This window comes from Typha angustifolia, chromosome 15, assembly GCF_048772165.1.
Source record: "Typha angustifolia cultivar Huaian chromosome 15, ASM4877216v1, whole genome shotgun sequence".
Classification (NCBI taxonomy): Eukaryota; Viridiplantae; Streptophyta; class Magnoliopsida; order Poales; family Typhaceae; genus Typha; species Typha angustifolia.
In genome coordinates this window covers 8,714,918-8,736,255 of record NC_133253.1, presented here as the reverse complement: position 1 = coordinate 8,736,255, position 21,338 = coordinate 8,714,918, and the positions used below count along the sequence as shown (strand labels likewise).

At 33.7% G+C, this 21,338-nt stretch overlaps 1 protein-coding gene across 1 annotated transcript in view; it reads left to right on the top strand.

Annotated features, from left to right (window-relative positions):
• LOC140778182 (L-arabinokinase-like) overlaps nucleotides 1-21,338 on the top strand; it is a 40,379-nt gene that overhangs the window by 3,459 nt on the left and 15,582 nt on the right. The window contains exons 7-19 of the mRNA XM_073122769.1: nucleotides 6,176-6,242; nucleotides 9,033-9,090; nucleotides 9,462-9,529; nucleotides 9,619-9,681; nucleotides 13,538-13,591; nucleotides 13,703-13,805; nucleotides 13,902-14,011; nucleotides 14,196-14,315; nucleotides 14,612-14,668; nucleotides 15,281-15,453; nucleotides 15,577-15,742; nucleotides 17,062-17,145; nucleotides 17,734-17,859. Of these exons, the coding sequence (XP_072978870.1) occupies nucleotides 6,176-6,242; nucleotides 9,033-9,090; nucleotides 9,462-9,529; nucleotides 9,619-9,681; nucleotides 13,538-13,591; nucleotides 13,703-13,805; nucleotides 13,902-14,011; nucleotides 14,196-14,315; nucleotides 14,612-14,668; nucleotides 15,281-15,453; nucleotides 15,577-15,742; nucleotides 17,062-17,145; nucleotides 17,734-17,859 (1,249 nt within the window). The remainder of the gene's footprint in view (nucleotides 1-6,175; nucleotides 6,243-9,032; nucleotides 9,091-9,461; nucleotides 9,530-9,618; nucleotides 9,682-13,537; nucleotides 13,592-13,702; nucleotides 13,806-13,901; nucleotides 14,012-14,195; nucleotides 14,316-14,611; nucleotides 14,669-15,280; nucleotides 15,454-15,576; nucleotides 15,743-17,061; nucleotides 17,146-17,733; nucleotides 17,860-21,338) is intronic.

Sequence of the window (21,338 nt, the reverse complement as noted above, 5' to 3'; positions counted from 1 at the left end):
GAGTCAAGACAACAAAAAAACATGATAATGGACAAGTGTGATAAGGTAGATTGATAAGAAATCTACAAGGATTGTGGGATATAGAGAGGAGATAAAGGAAGAAAACCCACAAGGACTATGGGAAAGAGTAATGTAGAATAAAGAGTAGAAAATAGAAAGTCCTGTGAAGAAGAAGAGTGAAATTATAGAGAGAAATATGATTCCTAGTTTGACTAGGTTTAGAGATATATAAAGCCAAACCCCAAGTTAAAGTCAAAAAATCAAATCCAAGTCCATTTAGGAAAATTGAGTCCTACTAGATTTAAAAAATTTAAAAAATTGAATTTTGAAAATTGAAACCAAGTAGGAGATGAAAATTCCTATTCTATTCTAACTACAAAAACTGATCTCAAGTCTGTGCGAAAATCTGAGTAACAGTAGAAAAGGGAAACTGAATACGAATATAAAACTTAAAGCATGGCAAATACACGGTCATAATTTTTATAATATAGAAAACCTGTCTCGAATAGAGAGGAAAAAACTATGGATCTGATCAACCTCATAGATTAGTCTATTTTATATTCAAAGTATAATTATAAGATTCATGTACAACCACTCTCATCATGCTCCAAAAGATCTCATGGATTGAAGTCTTTCTCTTGCTCGAACTTTATGCGTTAATGAACTACTTAGTGAAATAGATCGCTCCTCATTGAGTTTACTAAATATGATGTGGATCAAACTCTAGAACTATAGATGTTGATGCAGACAACTCAATTCAACCCCTTTGGTGCTCGATAATCAAACTTTGATGAAACCTAATTCATGAACATGCATAGATTGCTCTCCACACTCTTTGGTATAAAGTATGCTCCATGAGGAAAGTAGGAACTCACTTATGATGAACTTGAAATTTCTCAAGTTCTCTCTAGATTGATTTTTCTTCTAACATCTGGTTTAACTCTTCCAAAGTGTTGCAAATTATAGACGATGTTTGACTAACACTTGGACTCAAATTATTTCTCACACAATGATAGAAATTTGAAACTCCTTTTGGTGAGGGATACTTGGATGGATGAATGCTTTGCTCTACCTCTGGATCTCTTAAAGAAGTATGGAAGAACCTATGCAATTTGTACTAGGAGAATCTCATAAGGAAATATCAAGTTTGAGTGAGTTTTAAAACTTAATTGGTGCGCACCCAACTTTGAATTGCATAAGGACCGCAATAGTGAACATTCTGATTTTGATTTGATTTTAATTCCATTTTTTAATTTTCTTTGTATGAGTATTCTTTCATAAGCCATATGTCTTGACTTAAACATTATAAAAATTTTACATCATATTTTGAAGTGTTTTGTTTCACGAAATTGACACTATATAAATTTGGACTTACAAAAAGTTTTTGATAAATTTCAAAAAAATGATTTCTTTCTAGTGGTTGCATATAGTCCATAAAGAGGATGGAAGACCAAATGTTTTTTTGGAGGTCCAAAGGTTGAGAAGTTAATGAATTATATTGAGAAATCCAAAGGTTTTTTTGGAATATCTAAAGATTTGAGAAGCTAAGCTATGTTGAAAAGTTCGAAGGTTGAGAAAAAGTCTTAAGAGTTTTCTTGAGGATTCCCAAAAGGTTGTGCTAACTCACTAACGTAGCCTTACCCAGCCATAATTGACTATCTAGTCTAGTAACTGATCCAATGGCCAAGCAAAATGGTGCGTACATCCCCTCACATTAGGCAAATATTATATTTATTTTAATAAAGCAAGTAAATAATTTAATTAGAAATTGATGTCACATCAGGATAGAAGATAGATAATGTAGTTCTCCTATCTACACTTTCCCTTCTTAAATAAAGTTGGTAACTAGTTTTTTGGAATTGCCACTTTTTGCAGCCAAATGCTATATAAGGGGATAGGAAGGGAGAATCTAGAAATTGAATAATATTTTTTCTTTTTTCTTAATGCTAGATAGGCAAGAGTTTTCCGTTTTGAATTCTCTCTCTCTCTCTGAGAAGATGATGGTTCAAACCAAGGATAGCTTGTGGATCAATACTTGTTGTGACACTGAGATGCTGAGATATGGCATGGGGAGTTCTGAAGGCACTCTCTCATGTCAAGGCATACTGCCCTGTGTTAAGATGTGCCTTCTTGTGCTGACGTGTCTCGTGAGCTTTTTCCTCAATAGTCAATACCGGAAATGTATTGGGTGACGTACCCCCTGATTAAGGGTGAAAATGGATTGGATACGAGTCAGATATGCTCAACCCATATCCAAATCTATATTTTTTTTGTAATGGGTATAGATATTGGATGGGTACCAAAATTTAAAATACTATCTTAATTAAATGGATATGGATACAGATCATATTTTAAGAACTGAATTCATATACATAGCGGATCTTAATATTTTCATCATAGCACACTCTTTACATTCTATACTAGAGTAAGATTCAAATAAAAGTTGTAGCACAAATCACAATCTGACAAATATTACATTAATAACACACTACATTGAGTACAATCACAATATTGCAGATTGTGTTTGTTTTCATTGTAACACACTCTTTACATTCCATACCAGAATAAGATATCAAATTGAAAATGTATATATTGATATAATCCTGGACTAAGATTTGAATGATTCCTCAAACAATTCATTGTTTGTGACAGCCATTTGATTCAGAAATGTTTCCCTCTTCTTTGCTCTTTTACATAGTTTTGTCTTTATACTATAAATACTTTCTGTATATTGCAGATCAGAGGATTGGATATTGTTGTTGTCCAGTTATAGCCTTATAGGTGGATGGGAACTGTTGTTTTCTAAGATTTTTCCAACAACATGAAAGCAACTTCATGTTAAGAAGATTTAATAAAATAAGACAAACATTTATACTTGCTATCAATTTAACTCAACCCTCTCAAAATATATTGCCTAGTTCCTAGTCAAAGGATAAATCAAATATGTATATATATAAGCAAAAGATGTTTGCTTGTTTATTTGGATATGGTTTGTCTTGTAGTGATTCCCCTGTTTGTCTACAAGTCCATAGCTTACATCTAGTATTAACTCTAGTAACTAAGCAATTAGAGCTAAATGCAAATTTTGGGATCTCTTTGGTACTGCCAATTACCAAAAAGCCAATAGAAATGAATGCATCTAAATGGTCAAAAGAAGGTCAGATTTAAACAATCATATCTTCTCCTATCTTTAACGCAATCATTTCTCGTCATAATTCACCAAAAAACTCATATTTTTACCCACAAATCCCCAATCAAAACCAAGGTTCTCTAAAGAAATTGTCCATCTCTCTAAAGAAATAAATCCATTTCCTAAAATTACAAAATGAAACACAATCAAACTAACACATGACCAGGGATCAAACCATGTACAAGATTTCACCAAAAGCAATCGATCTTTACCAAATGGTAGGATGTAATTTTAAGTTCAAACGTTGGGGGTCTTGTTTTATATGGTGAAGATGTTGAGGAGGATCTAATACTTCACCATATTTCAGAGTATCCTCCCCTTCCCTTTTGTCTCTCCTCGAAGAGAAAAGATTCTCAAAATCGGTTTTGTGAGTCTCAGTATAGGTGAAGGTGTCTCGTTTTTTGTCTTCTTGGTGTGTGGTCTCTAGATGAGGCTCGGTTAGGATTAGTAGGTTGGATACTTAGGTTACTTAGTTATTTATAAGTAGGTAAATGGATATCCGATATCCAGATCTGGATCCGACCAACTTATATATAACTAGATACGAACTTGAATCCAAGAATTTATTGAACCTCTATCCGTATCCAAATTTGAATCCTAGAAGGATTAGCAAACCTACATCCATATTCAATCCGATTCGTATGCGGAAGTGGGTTGGGTTGGAATTAATCTGACCCATTTTATCCTTACACATTATAATTTTTTAGCTTACTCAAAGATAACCATTTTTTGGGTATTTTTGCTAGTAGGCTTGTTTCCCAAACCAAAAGAAGAAAATGAGGAGAAACATGGATTAGGAGAGGAGAACATTGATCCAAGGATGGGAACTTCAAGTCTTTTTCTATATTCTTAGTTTAGAAACCAAATCCGTTATTCATCATTCTAGATTTAGCAAAATGAAGCTAGATTTATAATTGTGAGAATCATTCTACATAGATCTATCATTGTGTATTATATCTATGTCATATACTCCTCAAAATATAAGACATCAAAGGGAAAACATGATTTTCCTCAAATTTCGGCCCAAATTTCAAAATTTCTGATTTTAATGCCAAATTATTCAAATTGTTTCAAAACTAGTGTAGGAATATGTTTGATTGACTCCATATGGATTGATTTGAACTAAGGTTCAAAAAATTGGGATTGGCCTTCTGAAAAAAAGATACGTATCGGCCGGATTGGATCGGATTTTTAATTACATAAAATTTTAAATATTATTTAAAAATACAGAAAAATTTCTAAACATTTAGAAAACATGACATAAAATAAGAAAATAATTATTATTCACATATGGGCCCTAAAAATTAAACAAAAGTATTAACTTACTCAAAAGTCAAAACTTCGAGGAATACCGAGTTGGCTTTTGTAAATTCTTGTGGTCTTCATCATAATCACCATAAGTTTAAAAATAATAACGTCTAGGATTTGGTGCTCTAAAGAGTGATTGCATCATATCATTCATATTAAATGGATTTTGTTGCCTCTGAGGAGGATAATAATTAATATGTGTATCTTGTGTTTGACGATATTGAGGAGGATAATAATTAGCATATAGATTATGTGATTGTTTTTAAACAATAAATACTTGATGAACCATAGTTCGTTGGAGTTCGCTAGAGTGAGATTTGCTTTGTCAGAGTTCGTTGGAGTTCGCTAGATCTCTCCGTTAGAAAGTAAAAATGAGAAGAAAAGGTAAAATAAGTGAAAGAGAGAGGGAGTGAGAAGAAAAGAGTAAAGAGAGAAAGGAAAGAGCTTGGGGACATCAATAGTTGATATCCCCGAGTCGTACTCAAACCAGATCCACAATGGATCTGGTCCGGTTTGATCAAAATCGGCCGATCCGGATTTGCCCGAAATGATCCCAGTCATTTCGGGATCGGCCAATCCGATGAACCTTGATTTGAACCCCAATTTTACAATTTTGGGTTAGAATTTCTACATAATTAGAAATTATTTGATGATATTATTTTTCCCAATTTATTTCACAAATTATGTAAATTTTGAAAACTAAAATGAGTAGATCATTTCATTGGACTCCAATGATAGTATTAACCTAGTAAATTTATCTTCTGGCTATTTTTAAACTTAAATTTTGGCCCCTAAACTGAATTAAATAGTGCCAATTAATGTATGTGTTGAATTATGTATTTATTTGACTATCATCATATCTTTTCTTTAGCAAAATAGATGTTTTACAACATTATCCAAGGATAATTGCCCTATTGTAGGCTTTAATAGCTATGTTGTAACCTAAAGTATGTTGAAAAACATATTTAGAACTTAGAAGTATGCCACTGTGCCGGTGGTACACCCCTAGTCATGCTGGATGGCTGAACACGACATGTACCGCTGGGCGCTGGCACGAACCACTGACACACATCACTGGCTTCAAATCCTTGGTTCAAAGTGTTAGCACTCTTGAGAAAAAGTGGGCAATACCAAAATTTTCTACTGTCTTTAAAGTTAGGGCTCCACGACTGAAACACAAGCAGTTCTGAATGGAAGCCATGAATAAGTGTTACGAGATCTTTATCACGGAAAAAATAATTTTCTTCATCAATCTGAAAAATATTTGTGCAAATGCCATCATCATCTACTCTTCTAAAGAAACAGAGATGAAATGAAACCATTGAGGGAAAATTTTGTTGCTTCTTTTCATCCTCATTGTTTTGCATCTATCAAGGAGTTAAGTAGAGAGTCAAAATAACAAAATTCTTTCGAGTTTCAACACAGTAAGTTTTCCATTATCACTCTCAGCATCCAAGCCTTCTCCAATAATATAGGGTTGAGGGAGTACACTTCAAATTTATAAGATCTTTGAGAAATTTAATTTCCTCCCAGATTGTAATATGCTTTTAGTCAGCCCTCATGCGTTAGGTTTGAGGTTTTATTATGCTACAATGCATGTGTCCCTGCCTTTTTAGTATAGGAAGTAATGACACTGGCAGATGGTTAGATCTTCTAATCATTTTTTACCTTTTGTAGTTGGGACTTCATATATGCAGAATATGTCATGGCTGCTGGACATCATCACCGTTCTATTGTTTGGCAGGTGCACGTCGAACCTTCTGTCTGTAACTTTTTTTGGTGATATCAATACAATTTCTTGGCCATTAGAAGTTAAAACATGACTTTTGTGACTGAATTTATATATGTACTAAATGGTCTAAATAGTTCCCTTCTAAGTTTGAATTTATCTTCAAATTTACTTGCTAAGTTTCTTGCATAGTTGCATTCTCAGATAGGCAAATATCATCTTTAAGATGCATAGAAATGTGAAAATAACTCCAAATGGAGAAAACTTCTATGATTCTATCCATATCTTTCCTCGTAACTCTTTTTGTTGTGATTTTCACAGTTCTCATGCAGATGTAGATTCTTATGAGAATATGAGGTCCAACAATCTTTATAGAAATACTTTATTCCTAAAGTACTACTATATTTGGACAGGGCACAGATTTAGTCTGATATATATATATATATATATATATATATATATATATATATATATATATATATATATATATATATATATATATATATAGCGCCATGGTGGAAGGCGGGTGACAAGGCGGTCTAGCCTTTTTAATATAACAAAATAAAAAGATAAAATAAATATATATAGTACAGATATATAATATACATTATATACTTATACGTAAGATATAACCAATATAGTACATACAAATCTTTTAATAGTGTACTAAACCAAAATACTAAATAACATAATCTCAATTCACAATGATAATAACAAATTAACAATTAGCAAGTTCACAACAGAAACAGAGAAAATTAAGTAAACTAAAGTAATTAATAATTGGAAAAATAATATATTACCAATCAAATTAACAGACTAAGTGATTAACAGATTTAACCAATTCGACATATTAGCAGATAATTACTTATTTACTTCAATTAATTTCTTTACCAGAATGATGGATAATTACTTCAATTAATTTCTAAAGTTAAGAACTAATATATTAATTGATGACAGAAGTGAAAGAGATAAACTGATGCTGCCTAGCAAAAACCCTTCGGTGAGAGACTGAGAGAGTGGGACCAAGAGGGTGAGACTGTGAGAGAGAGAGTGAGAGAAAGGGAGAGAGAGAAAGGGAAAGAGGACAGTGGACATCATACTCAACCGCCAATCATCGCCCGCTTTTTCACTGTTCCTACATGTTCAAGCCATAGCCTTAGTTGCCTTGTCGCTCGCTATCGTCGGCTATGGAAGGGAGAGTTGGAGAGGACGATTGGAAAAGGGTTAGGGATTTAGGATTTTACTATTAGCGAGATGGAGGGGAGCGAGCAGCAAGAGAGAGGAGTTTTTGTATAATGGTTAATGAGTTAGTTTTTTTAATGGATAATCCGACCTTTTCATCTAACCCGACAAGCCAGGTTGGTTGGCCAAACCGCCACCTCGCCAAGGCAGCAGACTGTCTTGGACGAGCGGCAAGGGGAATGGCGGGGCAACCGGTGCGTCGCCCCGCCATGACGGCCGCCTTTTCTACTTTTCAATACATTGATATATATATTGAGTATTTGACGGGTATTTGTATTTAAAGTTGTCTCTTAGTATAGTAAATGCCTTTTTCTTCATATCACAGAACTAACTCACCTAAACATTTTGACAACTTTAGAGTAACTTTTGCACAGCAGGCTCCTCCAGCTTTAATAGTCACTTTTGGTTGGTCTTTGATCCTCGTAAGCTTTAAATCCACTATGTCGTGGACATTTGATTCCTCTCTTTTTTTTTTCTTTCTTTTTTTTGTGTGGCTTTTTTAGATGTATTGAGTGTTGAAATTGTTCCTAAACAACTATGAATCCCAATTTTTTGGGGTTGATTGTATGGATCCTTTTCCTTTCGGCTCTATTGATATATGGTTCTTTGTTAAATTGAATGCCATCATGTCTTTTCTTACTACTTCCCACGTCATTTTTGACCTTCCATCTTAGGCACCTTTTATCTCAATGATTAATAATAATAATCAACATGCTCATAACGTGAATAAAAAGCACAAATAATAATAATATAATTAACAAGCTGATAACATGCTCAATTTTATTATACGGAACTTCTCAATCTTAGTAAATACCATGTTTTAATTTTTGGGTTATGCCTGTGGATCCACATACCTCGAAATGGTGCTCAGATCTTTTTTTTTTTATAATTGATCGGATTAGGGCCATCAAGATGTGTCACCATATTATATACACCATATATTTTCCACGAACTGTTTAGAGAAATTAGAGTCATCTTAGGAAGATTTTTTTGTTGTTGATATTTCAGCTAGTATTGTGTTACCACATATTAAGTTCAATGCGGTTGAGGTCTTAATGCTTGTGCACAAGAGCTCCAAGCATCATCACTTGGATGAGTGAATCCTATTCCATATAACATCTTTTGCACATGTTTTGAAAAAAAAAACATCTTTTGCACATGTTAGATGCTGATAATAGTAGCATTGTCACGAGAATCTTGTAGGAATATGTCTTTTTTCTTTTATGCCTTGTTTTCTATGTTATAAAAATAGATCAGCAGCCTTTACACTTATTTCCATTGTAACTAAGTGTAAGAGATTCTGCTTGATATATCCTTTAGGAGTATTATGTTAGATGTTATTTTTCATATATGCACTGCTAAATAACATTCCTTCCATTCCTTTTATTGTTTTATTTGCATCATGTGACTGCTTACATGGATTAATATTCTATTTCTGCCATAATGTACTTTAGGTTGTTAAAAATGTTAACGAAGGAATATGATCTAAGTATGTTTGCCTTATTCTAAGAAAATCCAGGCATACTGATGCACACATATTCATTCTTATATGAGTTATTGCAGATAGCTGAAGATTATTCTCATTGTGAATTTTTACTCCGGCTTCCTGGATATTGCCCTAGTATGTGAAATTACATTCTTTTAGTTCTGGCTTCATTTAATTATATTGAACATTTGAAGTTGCCTTACTTGGCTTTCTTCTGTTTTTTTTTTATTCTCTTTTGAATTAAATGAAGATTAAGTACTCTGGTTTTCTAAGTAGACAAAATTTTCAGATAGTGTCCAATACTCACTTCTCTCCAGGAACACCAAAGAACTTGTCAAACTACAAGAAAACAAATTTTTTTTATAGTTCCTTCACCTAGATTTCCACTCTCCCCAGGCTACCTTTGCACCTAAACACACCTTGCAGCAATATAATTCTGAGAAGTATGAGATTATGTCATCCTACAGCTTGCATCTATCTGACCTTAATGATATTATTTTCTGCAGTGCCAGCTTTCCGGGATGTCATTGATGTACCTTTAGTTGTCAGGAGGATACATAAATCTCGATCTGAGGTGGATGTAGCATTCCTAGAAAGATTTTTGCTAGATTTTCACAACAATGGCTTTTGTTGCTTTTTCTTAAGATATTTTAATTTATTCAGGTGCGCAAGGAACTTGGAATTGGCGACACTGTGAAAGTAGTTATTTTTAATTTTGGGGGTCAGGTAGGTGATAAAATGAATATAATCAGAAACCTTAATTGTTTTGTCTTGCTTCTTATCTCAAGAGGATAGAGATATATATTTACATGGCGAATTCTTATGCAGCAGGTCTAATGGAAATCCAAACTTAAATTTCATAAAGAAAAAGCACATTATGTCTGTTTTGTGTATCAGTCCAAATCCCACCTTTTTGCTGTTTTATCTCAACTAGTGGATCAGTCGGCACAACTTTCTGCCTCAGTCCTCCACACAAGTAATTTACAATTAGATACTGTCATACTGGATTCTACTTGAGAAATAGGGAAATTTGAGATAAATAGATTCTTAATGTATTTGGCGCTAAGTTTTAGCCAACTACGATGACATAAGAGTACTGAATACGTGCTCTACTTGTTTAGAGCATGTGAGAGAAGCCATGACCATCCGGCTTTTGAGAGTAATGAGAATGAATGAAAAGGGAATACAAAGAGAAAAATGTCAAATACTAAGGCTGTATTCACTTGTAATAAGAGTGGAGTAGCTATAACTATTCTAATTTCTAATACTAGAAGAAGAGAGTTGATATTAGTATAAGCTATTTTAATGTTTAGTACAATACTAGTATAAGGAATAATAATTATATTTGATTGGACATAAAGTTGATATTTAAGTATTGAAGAATAATAAAATTGTATTAGAAATTAGTTATGTTTTAAACCAAATAATGAAAATACGCTTGAGTATATGTTAAAGTAGTAGTAAATAGAATTTTTCTAAAATAACATTATTTTTTATTAAAATTGCGTACTTAAAATACTCTATATACTCACATGATAAAGAAATAACTATGCACTGCCAGGTACTACATGGTTATAAGTCCATATTGTAGTGAAATAACCTCGCACTCTTTATATAAAATAATCATACACTAAATAAAGAGACACTGCGGGGTTATAAACTCGCACTAGAATAAAAATGCACTAGAGGATATAAAGAGGAATTACGAGGTAATACGGGGTTATAAGCTCGCATTCTATATAAAATAACCGTGCACTTGAGAAAATAAAGAGACTATGAGGTAACGCAGGGTTATAAGCCCGCACAGTAATATAATGTGAGGTTATAAGCCCGCACTCTATGTAAAATAATTATACACTAGAAGAAATAAATAAACATTATGGGCTAATACATGGTTATAAGCTCGCACTACGGTGTGGTTCAAGGTTATAAGTTTGCACTGCGGTGTAATGCGATGTTATAAACTTGCACTGAGAGAAAAGATAGCAAACTTAATATTTTTTATTTTAATTTTTGTATAATTTACTAGTTTGAAAAAAATTAAAACTTATTTGTAGGTGAGATGACTAATATTTAAAAGAAGAGATACATGAGAGAGAAAACCTAATTTGTACTCAAGATAACCGATATTTAATAGAAGAGATAGTGGAGAGAAAGAGAATCTCAACTGTAGCTGAGGTAATGTGTAAATGTTGTCTAATCTAAAGGAAAAATAGTAATTATGGGTTATCATTAATTTTCTTTTAAAAGTTAAATAGAATAAGATGAGAGAGAATGATGAATTACTATACTAAAATAAAGTAAGATGTTTACACAAGAATAAGGAGGCTTATTCTAGAATAAGCTTATTTTTATTCCACAAGTGAACAGGGGCTAAAAATGTATCTTTTTTATGCATTGACATGAGGCCAGAATAGGTATTTCTCTTTGTTATTCCCAAAACCCTTGCTCACTTCATGAATAACTTTTTTTATTCTAGAATATAACACTTTACTCTAGAGTAACAACTAACACCATAATAATCTCATTCTAGAATATAAACACTATTCATCAAAATTACATATTATAACACACTAACTTAATTACTAATTTACTCTTGATATCTATTCTATTAACCTACTTTATATCAAATCAAAAGGTATTTATGATAATTCCATAAAAAACAGAACACTTTTTTTTCCATCTTTTCCTTCACTTAATATTACATCGAAGGTAATTATTACACTTTTATCAGAACACAAGTGAATACAAGAATTGTTATTCTTGAAATTAAGACCTCATTTTAGGAATAAGAAGAATATCTATTTTAAATTGATCTTATTCCTAAAGTAAACGAGGCTAAAATAAAGTCTGTATTCCAAGAATAGTTATTTTTATGTTTACTTGTATTTTGGAATAATGGTAGAATAATTATCTTTGATAGAATATAAAGTGAAGGAAAAGATGAAAAAAATGTGTTTTGTTTTTTATGAAATTACTATGAATGCTCTTTGATTTGATATAAAGTAGGTTGATGGGATAGATTTTAACAACAAATTAGTAATTATATTGGTGTATGGTATATTATATAATTTGGATAAATAGTGTTTATATTTTGGAATGAGATTATTATGATGTTTATTTGTTATTCCAGAATAGTGAGTTGTATTTTGGAATTAAAAAAAAGTTATTTCTGAAGTGAACGGGGGATTAGATAGTTAGAGCTTAAACTCATTTAGCCCACTTTCTCACTCAAAACCAAAGATTCTCACTCAATTGCTCAATTTTAATCATATATTTGGGATAAGACAAGTGGGTGGTAGGAGAGAGGCATATTTATTTTTTGACATGTCATGTGAGACAATTTATTAAATTAAGGGTAAAATTGTAACTGAGCTTACGTACATAATAAGATGCAATAGTTACTACAGTGTTTCTGATCAGATTTAGGGATAATCCTATGTTTGGTTACAAATCTAGAGTAACGCTCCTTTATCTAGATTCTAGATTCTAGATTAAGGAATCCCCTAACCAGCAACCAAACATGGCCTAGGAGTTTTTCTGAGATTCTAGGAGGTTTAGGCAGCACAGTAACCTGACTTAATCTGGCCCAAATTAACTATCTAGACTAATAACCAACCAATGGTCAAACAAAATGGTGCAGACTGCAGACATTCCACACAGATTAGGCTAATAACTTAATATTATAATTGTTCAACACTACCCTAGTATTATAATTGTTCAAATGAAGTAAGTAAATATGGTAAATAATCTAATTGGACATTGATGTCACATCATATTCCCTTTGTCAAATACTCAAATGTGGCGATTTGATCCTTGATCTTGTCATGTCGAAAGGAAGCAAAAAGTTTACCTTGCATGAGTCAACCTAGTGCTGCATTTATTGTTGAGTAATATGGACAGTGTGCATGATTCAGCTGTTACGCAAGTTCATGAAGGTGCCAGAGGAACCTAGTTAGTCTTTGTCTAGACTCCCATAATCAGGATTTAGTTTTAGCCAAGTCTATATGGGATTTATTTTATATAAGTCATTTCTTTCTGGTATTGTGTTACTCTTTATTTGAGTTATGTCTATCTCTTTTTTTTCGACTTTATGAATTGGATAATTGACAAGTTAATTGTGACATTATGTTATTAAACTGACAAAAGTTTTGGCCAGTATCTTCTGTGGCAAAAGTTATAAACAGGCACTTGGTCGATATTTCTGTTTTCAAAGTATGACCTTTTCGATTATCATTTACAACTTATACTGTTCCCATACAAAAAAAAAGAACTTGTTTGACCTTCTAATGAATTCTCACACTTTTGGGAAGTTCTTTGATAATATCCTAATAAGTTGAGGTCTTTGACATATTTGATCTGTACCTTTGTGGAGTCATTACTTTTGCCATAGTATCTTTTATGTTGAAGAGTTAAATTCATGAGGATAATGATACCAGTGCCAGATCATCATTTTCCTTTTTAGATATCAGTCATTGTTGTTTATGTTGCATCTTCTATTCTTTATTGGCAAGGCTATGAACTAACTCACAGCCTTTTATATCTGTATGTGATGCAATGTCAATCCTTGTCTGTGTTCCAGCCAGCAGGATGGAAACTGAAGCAAGGCTGGTTACCAGATGGTTGGCTATGTCTGGTATGGTTTAGTTGCATATAATAATAATGAAAGTGTTCTTTTCTTCATGCTGTGTGATTATTGATTCTTGACCACACCTGCATACCTGAAACTATAATAATGTCAATGAAGGTCTGCGGTGCATCAGATAACCAAGAGCTTCCTCCAAATTTTATTAAACTTGCAAAGGATGTGTACACACCTGATCTAATAGCAGCATCCGACTGCATGCTAGGTAAAACATTGATATAGGTACAATGAAATATAATTATTTTGTTGGTTATGTTAAGCTATATAATATTTTTGTTCGTTATATGTATCCACTGTTTAGGGAAAATTGGGTATGGCACTGTCAGTGAAGCTTTGGCATATAGGTTGCCATTTGTTTTTGTGCGCAGAGACTATTTTAATGAAGAACCATTTTTAAGAAATATGCTTGAGGTAATATGTCTCCTGTCACATCGCAACCAAAGAGTGATATGTGTATATATATATATATATATGTATATATATATATATATATATATATATTTGACTTCCTCAGATCTGCCTTGGTATAGAATGATTGAATCTGTCTTGACATATTTTGTGATCCTCTTTTCTTTAATCTTGTCTTTGTGAGCAGTATTACCAAGGTGGTGTTGAGATGATTAGAAGGGATTTGCTTACTGGACACTGGAAACCTTATCTTGAGTGTGCACTGACTCTTCATCCCTGTTATGAGGGAGGAATTAATGGTGGTGAGGTATTCTTTTTGCTAATTTTCACAGCATTCCTTGGAATTGTATTTCAGTGAACCTCTCTTCTTGGTCCATCTGTTTTCATTTCGTGAACTGCCTTAATATATGTTAAAATAAGAATTAAGCACTACATAAAACATTGTTTCAGAGTTTCAGACTTACTGTGAATAAGCACAAAGTAACCACAAACAGACTCCTGTTTCTTCTTCAATTAAATGTGGTGTATGAATATCAACTGTGTTTGTTTATTTTCCATTTTATCTATTTTCCTTTACTCTGTGGGATCTATTGATTCTCTCAGGTGGCAGCCCGCATACTACAAGATACTGCTGTTGGAAAGAAGTACGCTTCTGACAAGGTGTGTTATTATTAGATTGATCTTATATTTTTACTGGATTAGAGATTATAAAGTATCTATAGTCTATACTACTTCGAGATACTGCATGTGCCTGATAAATTGATTGTAGAAAGACAAGTTCTACTTCATACTATTGTTATTTATTTTGTGGTTGGTTTCTTTGTTTCCTATCTCCCTTGATTGTGCCGTTATCAGCATTAAATTCATACCTTCTGTTTTACTTATATTATTACTCCCAACATGTACAGGATAACACTATACTTCTCATTGATTTTGTAATAATTTAAAATGTTCCCTCCCTTGACCCCATGTAGGCAAGAGCCTCACGCATTTGAGATTTGAGAAGGGTTGTGTGTGAGCATCAGATTGGATGGGTGTTATCAGACATTATTCTATTGAAGTGCAATATACATATCGATTTTTTACTTTCTGAGCAATATTTAAATGTCATGTTTGCAAAAGCACTAGGATATTATTATTTGAGTTATGCCTATTTTACATTTTGATGCTCTGTATTCTTAGTGAATATTTCTTCAACTTCTTGCTGATCTCCATTCTCCATCCTCTGTGCTTCTTCACTGAGCCTACTTGTTTTGCGCTTCATGGATTTAGTTGAGTGGAGCGAGGCGATTGCGTGATGCCATAGTACTCGGGTATCAACTTCAAAGAGCTCCTGGCAGAGATGTGGGTATTCCTGATTGGTATTCTCGTGCGGAAAATGAAATTGGTCTTCGTCCTATATTACCCAATCTTGAGGCAACTGGGACTGCATCTCTTGTTGAATCGTGAGTTCTTTAGTATCTATTTGTATCTTTTTCCTTCTTTCTTTCTTTCTTTCTTTGAATATCTTTTTAATTTAAGTGCTACCTCTATGTTTGAAGTTGACTATGGAATATACCTCTTGCAAGATGTTTTGAGGACTTTGAGATACTTCATGGCGATTTACAAGGTTTGTCTGATACGATGGCTTTCCTGAAGAGTCTATCTGGACTTGATTGTGGAACTGATCCTAAGAGTCCTGAGAAACGCCAATTACGGGAGCGAAATGCTGCTGCCGCACTCTTTAATTGGGAGGTTCTCCACTGTCCAACCTTTTCTTTTTCTTACTTTTCTTGTGTATGCTGGTCCAGATCAACACTTTACTTTTTATTGCTAGTTTTCTTGTCACAAAAGATTGATGCAAATTTGGTATCTGAGAAATTCTGTTAGTTCATTTTGATGACCTGTATCATCTCACTCCTTACTTGTTGGAAAATGAGCCACGCCTATTTTATGCAATAACAGAAAAAATCACAATTTGATGTCTTCTGTTGTCGGTCATGCTTTGTAGATTTTCTTAGACATTGTTACTCACTGCTGGAATTCCTTGTACTCCTGTCATTTGCTAGATAACCAGTTGCCCTAAAGTGCAAGCTGTTAGGTATCAGACCAATAATCTATATCTTTATTACACACCCTTCATATACAGCATTTAGATAGATGATAAATACAAGAATTTCCAACCCCTCCACTCCTCTGGTAAGATAATAGAGGAGGAATTTAGACAAGGTTTGAACTTTGCACTAATGATATCTAGAAAATTGCTATGGTGCAATGCTAGAGAACCAATTAGCCCAAAAGCTTAAGTTGTAGTACACCAACAATGTAAATCAAGCCTTTAACATCATTAATTTGCCATGCTTTTCCAATTTAATTGCCACTTTAGTCCATGAATAATTATGTCTTTTTCTTTAATGGTCCTTTGTGGAAAAATTGAAATCTCTTGTGCCTATTTTTATCTTTGTTGCATCTTTCTTGCCATAGTTCTTTTAGTACACATCCTTGTGAAATGTTCTAATGCAAGTCATACTTGGCACTACTTGCCAATGGGGGCCAAAGAACAGGGTGAAGGTTTGTTGATGACTGCTTGTGCATGGATGCTAAACTTTTATTTACTTATTGCTCCTTGGTCACTATTTTATCCTTTCTTGGTTATGTATCCCTGTCTTTTATGGCCCTTTGCCAGAAAACAGAATTTTTTTGTTAGTCCTCTTTATCTACCAATTCCATTGTTCTCCTGTTCATTTGACAGCCATGTCAAAGTCTGATGTCTGTTATGCTAATCATTATGCTTGTCTATTCCAAGGAAAAGAAAAGACTAAAGTTTGATGATGCCTTCTTGTATAGAAATTCCTCATCATTTTATAAACACCAATAGTTTACTTTAAAGTTGGTTAAATTTACCAACATGTGGAATATGTGGTGGATTCAAAGTAATTGTGTAGCTAATTAGTTATTGTATGTTTTTATCTTTTACCTTTAATCTATGTAGGTCTTACTAAAAAGTGTTGTGGAAGAGTATGATGATGAATCTTCCCTAATAGTTGTTGTTCATGAACTTCTTCTATTTGCAGGAGGAAATTTATGTATCAAGAGCACCTGGAAGGTTAGATGTCATGGGAGGTATTGCAGATTATTCAGGAAGCATTGTATTGCAGGTTAGATACTTAGCTAGATGCGCTAATGCTAACTAGTCCAAATAAATAACCTGGATTTTCTTCTTTAAAATAAAAATTTACTATTTAGAACAATTCTTGAAAACCTGAAATGAGTTAAGGATATATGTGAAATAGTCTTTTATCAGGGGACTGCATGGAGATGTACTGAAAAAGTACAAGAGAATTTTTTGTTACATTTAAAACAAGTTACTAATTTACTGAAGAAGAAAGATATTTCATCATTTGTACAATGCTTTTAACATTCCTCTAACAACACATTCAATCTTCCTTTTGTTTTCCCAACTCATTTCAGTAATACCTCAAGTTTTTTTTTCCTTATGTTGCATCTGGGAGTTAGATCTCACCAGTCACCAAAAATAATGGAAGTATTAAAACAACTAAGACTAGAGTAACTTTGGAATTAAGTAACTGGAAAATTGGCTAGTGAAACAAGCACTAAAAATCGAGAACAATGGTACTCTAATTTTGGTCATGGTACTTGATGATGTAGTAGTTTATAGCAGTCACTTCTATGTGCTTGGCATTCATGAATTTTTGTTAGCATCTTATTTTATCCCATTAATTTAGATGCCAATTCGAGAGGCCTGCCATGTTGCTGTTCAGAAGAACCATCCAAGAAAGCAGAAGCTCTGGAAACATGCACAAGCAAGGCAGCTAGCAAAAGGACAAGGACCCATTCCTGCGCTGCAAATTGTATGTCTATATTTATAACCAATATGTTGAGTTTTTTCCTTTTTTTCCCCCCTAAGCATACAGCAGCAAGAGTTGCATGAATTTTGCACTAGTCAATAGTGATGATTCTATAATATCTTCCCCATAAAGCTCGGTTCAATCTTGATTTATCTTGCTAATTTGGCTTAAAAGAGTTTAATTTAAGCTTGATTTAAGTCAAACTTGAACTTAATTTAAATCTAGTACATAATTCAAAATTTGTTGGTTTTTATTTGATTTTGAGCTGGGCGGAGCTTGATTGAGCCTACTTCTATTTAAGTTAGACTTGCATTAATCTCGAGCCTGAGAGCACTAATAAAGCAAGGGCCAATAAAGTTCAAGCCAGGCTTGATTAGGCCTAACATCAAGCCAAGCTCGAGTGGCTTGATCATTTTGACAGCCTACTTAGAGTCTTCTTTAAAAGTTTGAAGCCTAAACCCCGGTTTTTTTTTGTATTACATTATTGCTACTGAAAGCTTTTTATTTACATTGTCGTTGTTCTTTTTCTCTATAAGATCAGGCTTGCATATTTTTTTATCATATCTACCGTGAAGTTTCTGTAAGGCTAGAATCTTAACCTTTCTAGAATAATGGTTATTTCATCTATAACGTAACACTACCTGAGTTAACTGTAACATTGTAAATAAGAGAACAATAGTACCTTTTATGCTTGAAACTCCCATAGTAGTTCTCAATTTGGGTCGTGATCTTTGCTTATTACTGTGTTACAATTAATGAGATAATTATTTCTCATCAAAAGATGTATATATACATCATATAAGGTATATTGTACCCCAAGCATAGTATTAAGATACATGTACGTTAACACCCTTCCTCAAACTCAAGGTGGCTTAAATACAAAGAGTTTGCTAATAAGATGTTTAAGACGAGGAGTTGGACATGACGGTGAAAAGATTAGAAATCTAGTCAATAAAAGACATACGAGGAAGACCGATAGTGCCAATTAGAAATTGATATAAGATCAATCGAGCATCCATCTCGATATGCTTGGTTCGTTCATAAAATACACGATTAGTCGCAATCTGTATAGTACTCATGTTATCATAATAAAGAGCGGTAGGCATAGCAGTTAACACTCTTGTCACTTAATAAATGTTTAAGATGAATGTCTCCTTGATAGTTGTAGATATAGCTCTGTATTTAGCTTCAGTATTATTGAGTGAAACAATATCCAGCATTTTGGTATGCCAAGAGATAAGGGAATCTTTGAGAAGCAAACAAAATCCAGCGGTGGAGCAACAGGCGGTAGGATCTCCATCCTAATTAGCATCAAAGTAAGCTCGAAGCACAAGTGATGAATTTGTAGACATCAAAAGGGAGCAAGTAATATAGTCTCCAAATATATATGAGAATATGAATAAATGGTGTGCAATGAACAGATCGAGGAGCTACCACAAACTAACTATAGCAAAAGCATGTGAGATATCTGGTCTAGTGCATAAGTACACAAGTTGACTGATAATCTATCAATATGTAGTTAGATATGACAACAGTACAAAATCTGTAGGATAAAGCTCCACATGAAGCTCAAGAGGTGTATCAATCATCCTATCATCGGATATAGCAGCCGAGCTAATCAAGTGGAGGCATACTTTTGTTGAGATAGAAATATACCTCTCTCACCTTGAGTAATTTCAAGACCCAAAAAATAATTACTCTACATGGAGTAAGAGAATAACCCTCGTATTCACTGATGATTGCACAATCATTGAGTAATCATAAGCATTCTCAACATAACCAGCCTCAATAACTACAAGCGAAACCGCTCGAACCAAGCGCAAGGTGCTTACTTAAGTCCATGTGTAGCACGACAAAGATGACAGATATGAGATGAAGGAACATATAAGTCAGATAAATGTTGCGTATAAACTATTTTAGAGAAATCACGATGAAGAAAAGCATTTTTCATATTCATCTAAAATAAAGGCTAACAATGAACTACAGCAATTGCAATAAGAGTGCGAACAATAGTCATTTGAGCAACAGAAGAAAAGGCCTCGTAGTTAATGCCATACTTTTGAGTGAAACCTCTAGCAACAAAATGAGCCTTGTATCATTCAATAGAACTTTCAAGTTGTTTGATTTTATAAACTCATTTCCAACTAATAGGCCCAACTCCACTCAACAATGGAACGATATCCCATGTATAAATACACTTAAAGGCCTGAAACTCTGCAACCATAGCACACTTCCACAGAGGATGAACAACAATCTCTTGATAAGAACTAGACTCATGTTCTACAAGAAGATTGTTGGAAAGGCATGAAACTCAGAAGAATATGACACAAATTCTATATAACCATAAATCTGAGGAGAGCGATGCTCATGCTGTGAACGTTGAAAGCTAACATTACAACTAGGAGGACCTGTAGATAGAGGTGGGGCAAACGTAGAAGTGACAAAACTGACCTATTAAGAGTACACCCGAGTAATATGAGGACTATGAGAAGAAAATGCATCGTGATCACTAGCAGTGGACTCCTCAGGAGAATGAGTAGGCGAGGGCTCAATAGGATACTATGGAGAATGAGAAGATGTAGGTTGAAGAAAAATAAGACCTTGAGCTTCACGAGAATAATGAGTATCCTCCATAAAAGTAACATGATGAGCAATACACATTTGTCGACTCAAATGATCATAGCAACAATACTCTTTATGCTCAGGACTATACGTAGGAAGATTACATCACACAAACATGGTAGATAACTTGTTATGCTCATGAGCAGGAAGAAAGACAAAGCAGGCCCAAAAAAATGAAAATGATTGTAGTTTGGGATAAAAGAGAAAAGAACCTCATGTGAAGAACAATCACATAAGAGAGAAGGCATAGGGTCGATAAGATTAACAGAAATCTAAATAGGAATCATCCTTACGTGCCAAAAATCACATAAGAGAGAAGGCATAGGGTTGATAATTAAATTTTGCACGTAAGGATGAAATAAATAAATTTGCACACAAAAAATTTATATAATCTGACAAGGTACGAAATGTAATAAAAATAAATATGTGAGTGAATTCACTCATCTGAGTCTAGGCAAGATAACTGAATCTCAAATCCCTAGTTCACGTGCTAAAAATCACCACATTTAATAATAAATAACAATAACATTTTTAAATAACAAAAATATTAAATTTTTTCTACAATTTAACTCAAAAATTAATAATTTGGGTCAAAATAAGCCCAAATCAATTGGGCTGGGCTGCAGTTGGCCCGCAGCCCACCCAACCAACACTTAAATGGATTGGGCCCAAGGCCTAAACCAATTAAACTAATGGAACCGGGTCGGGTCCCTTGGATTCGGATCCAATCCGACCCGAATCTAGAAACATAATGGGAGAAGGCCAGACTCGGGTTGCTCGAGTCTGCCTTCTCCAAATCGAAGGGAATCGAAGGGCGAGAGAGAGAGAGAGAGAGAGTCCATCGGCGACCGCCGCTGTCG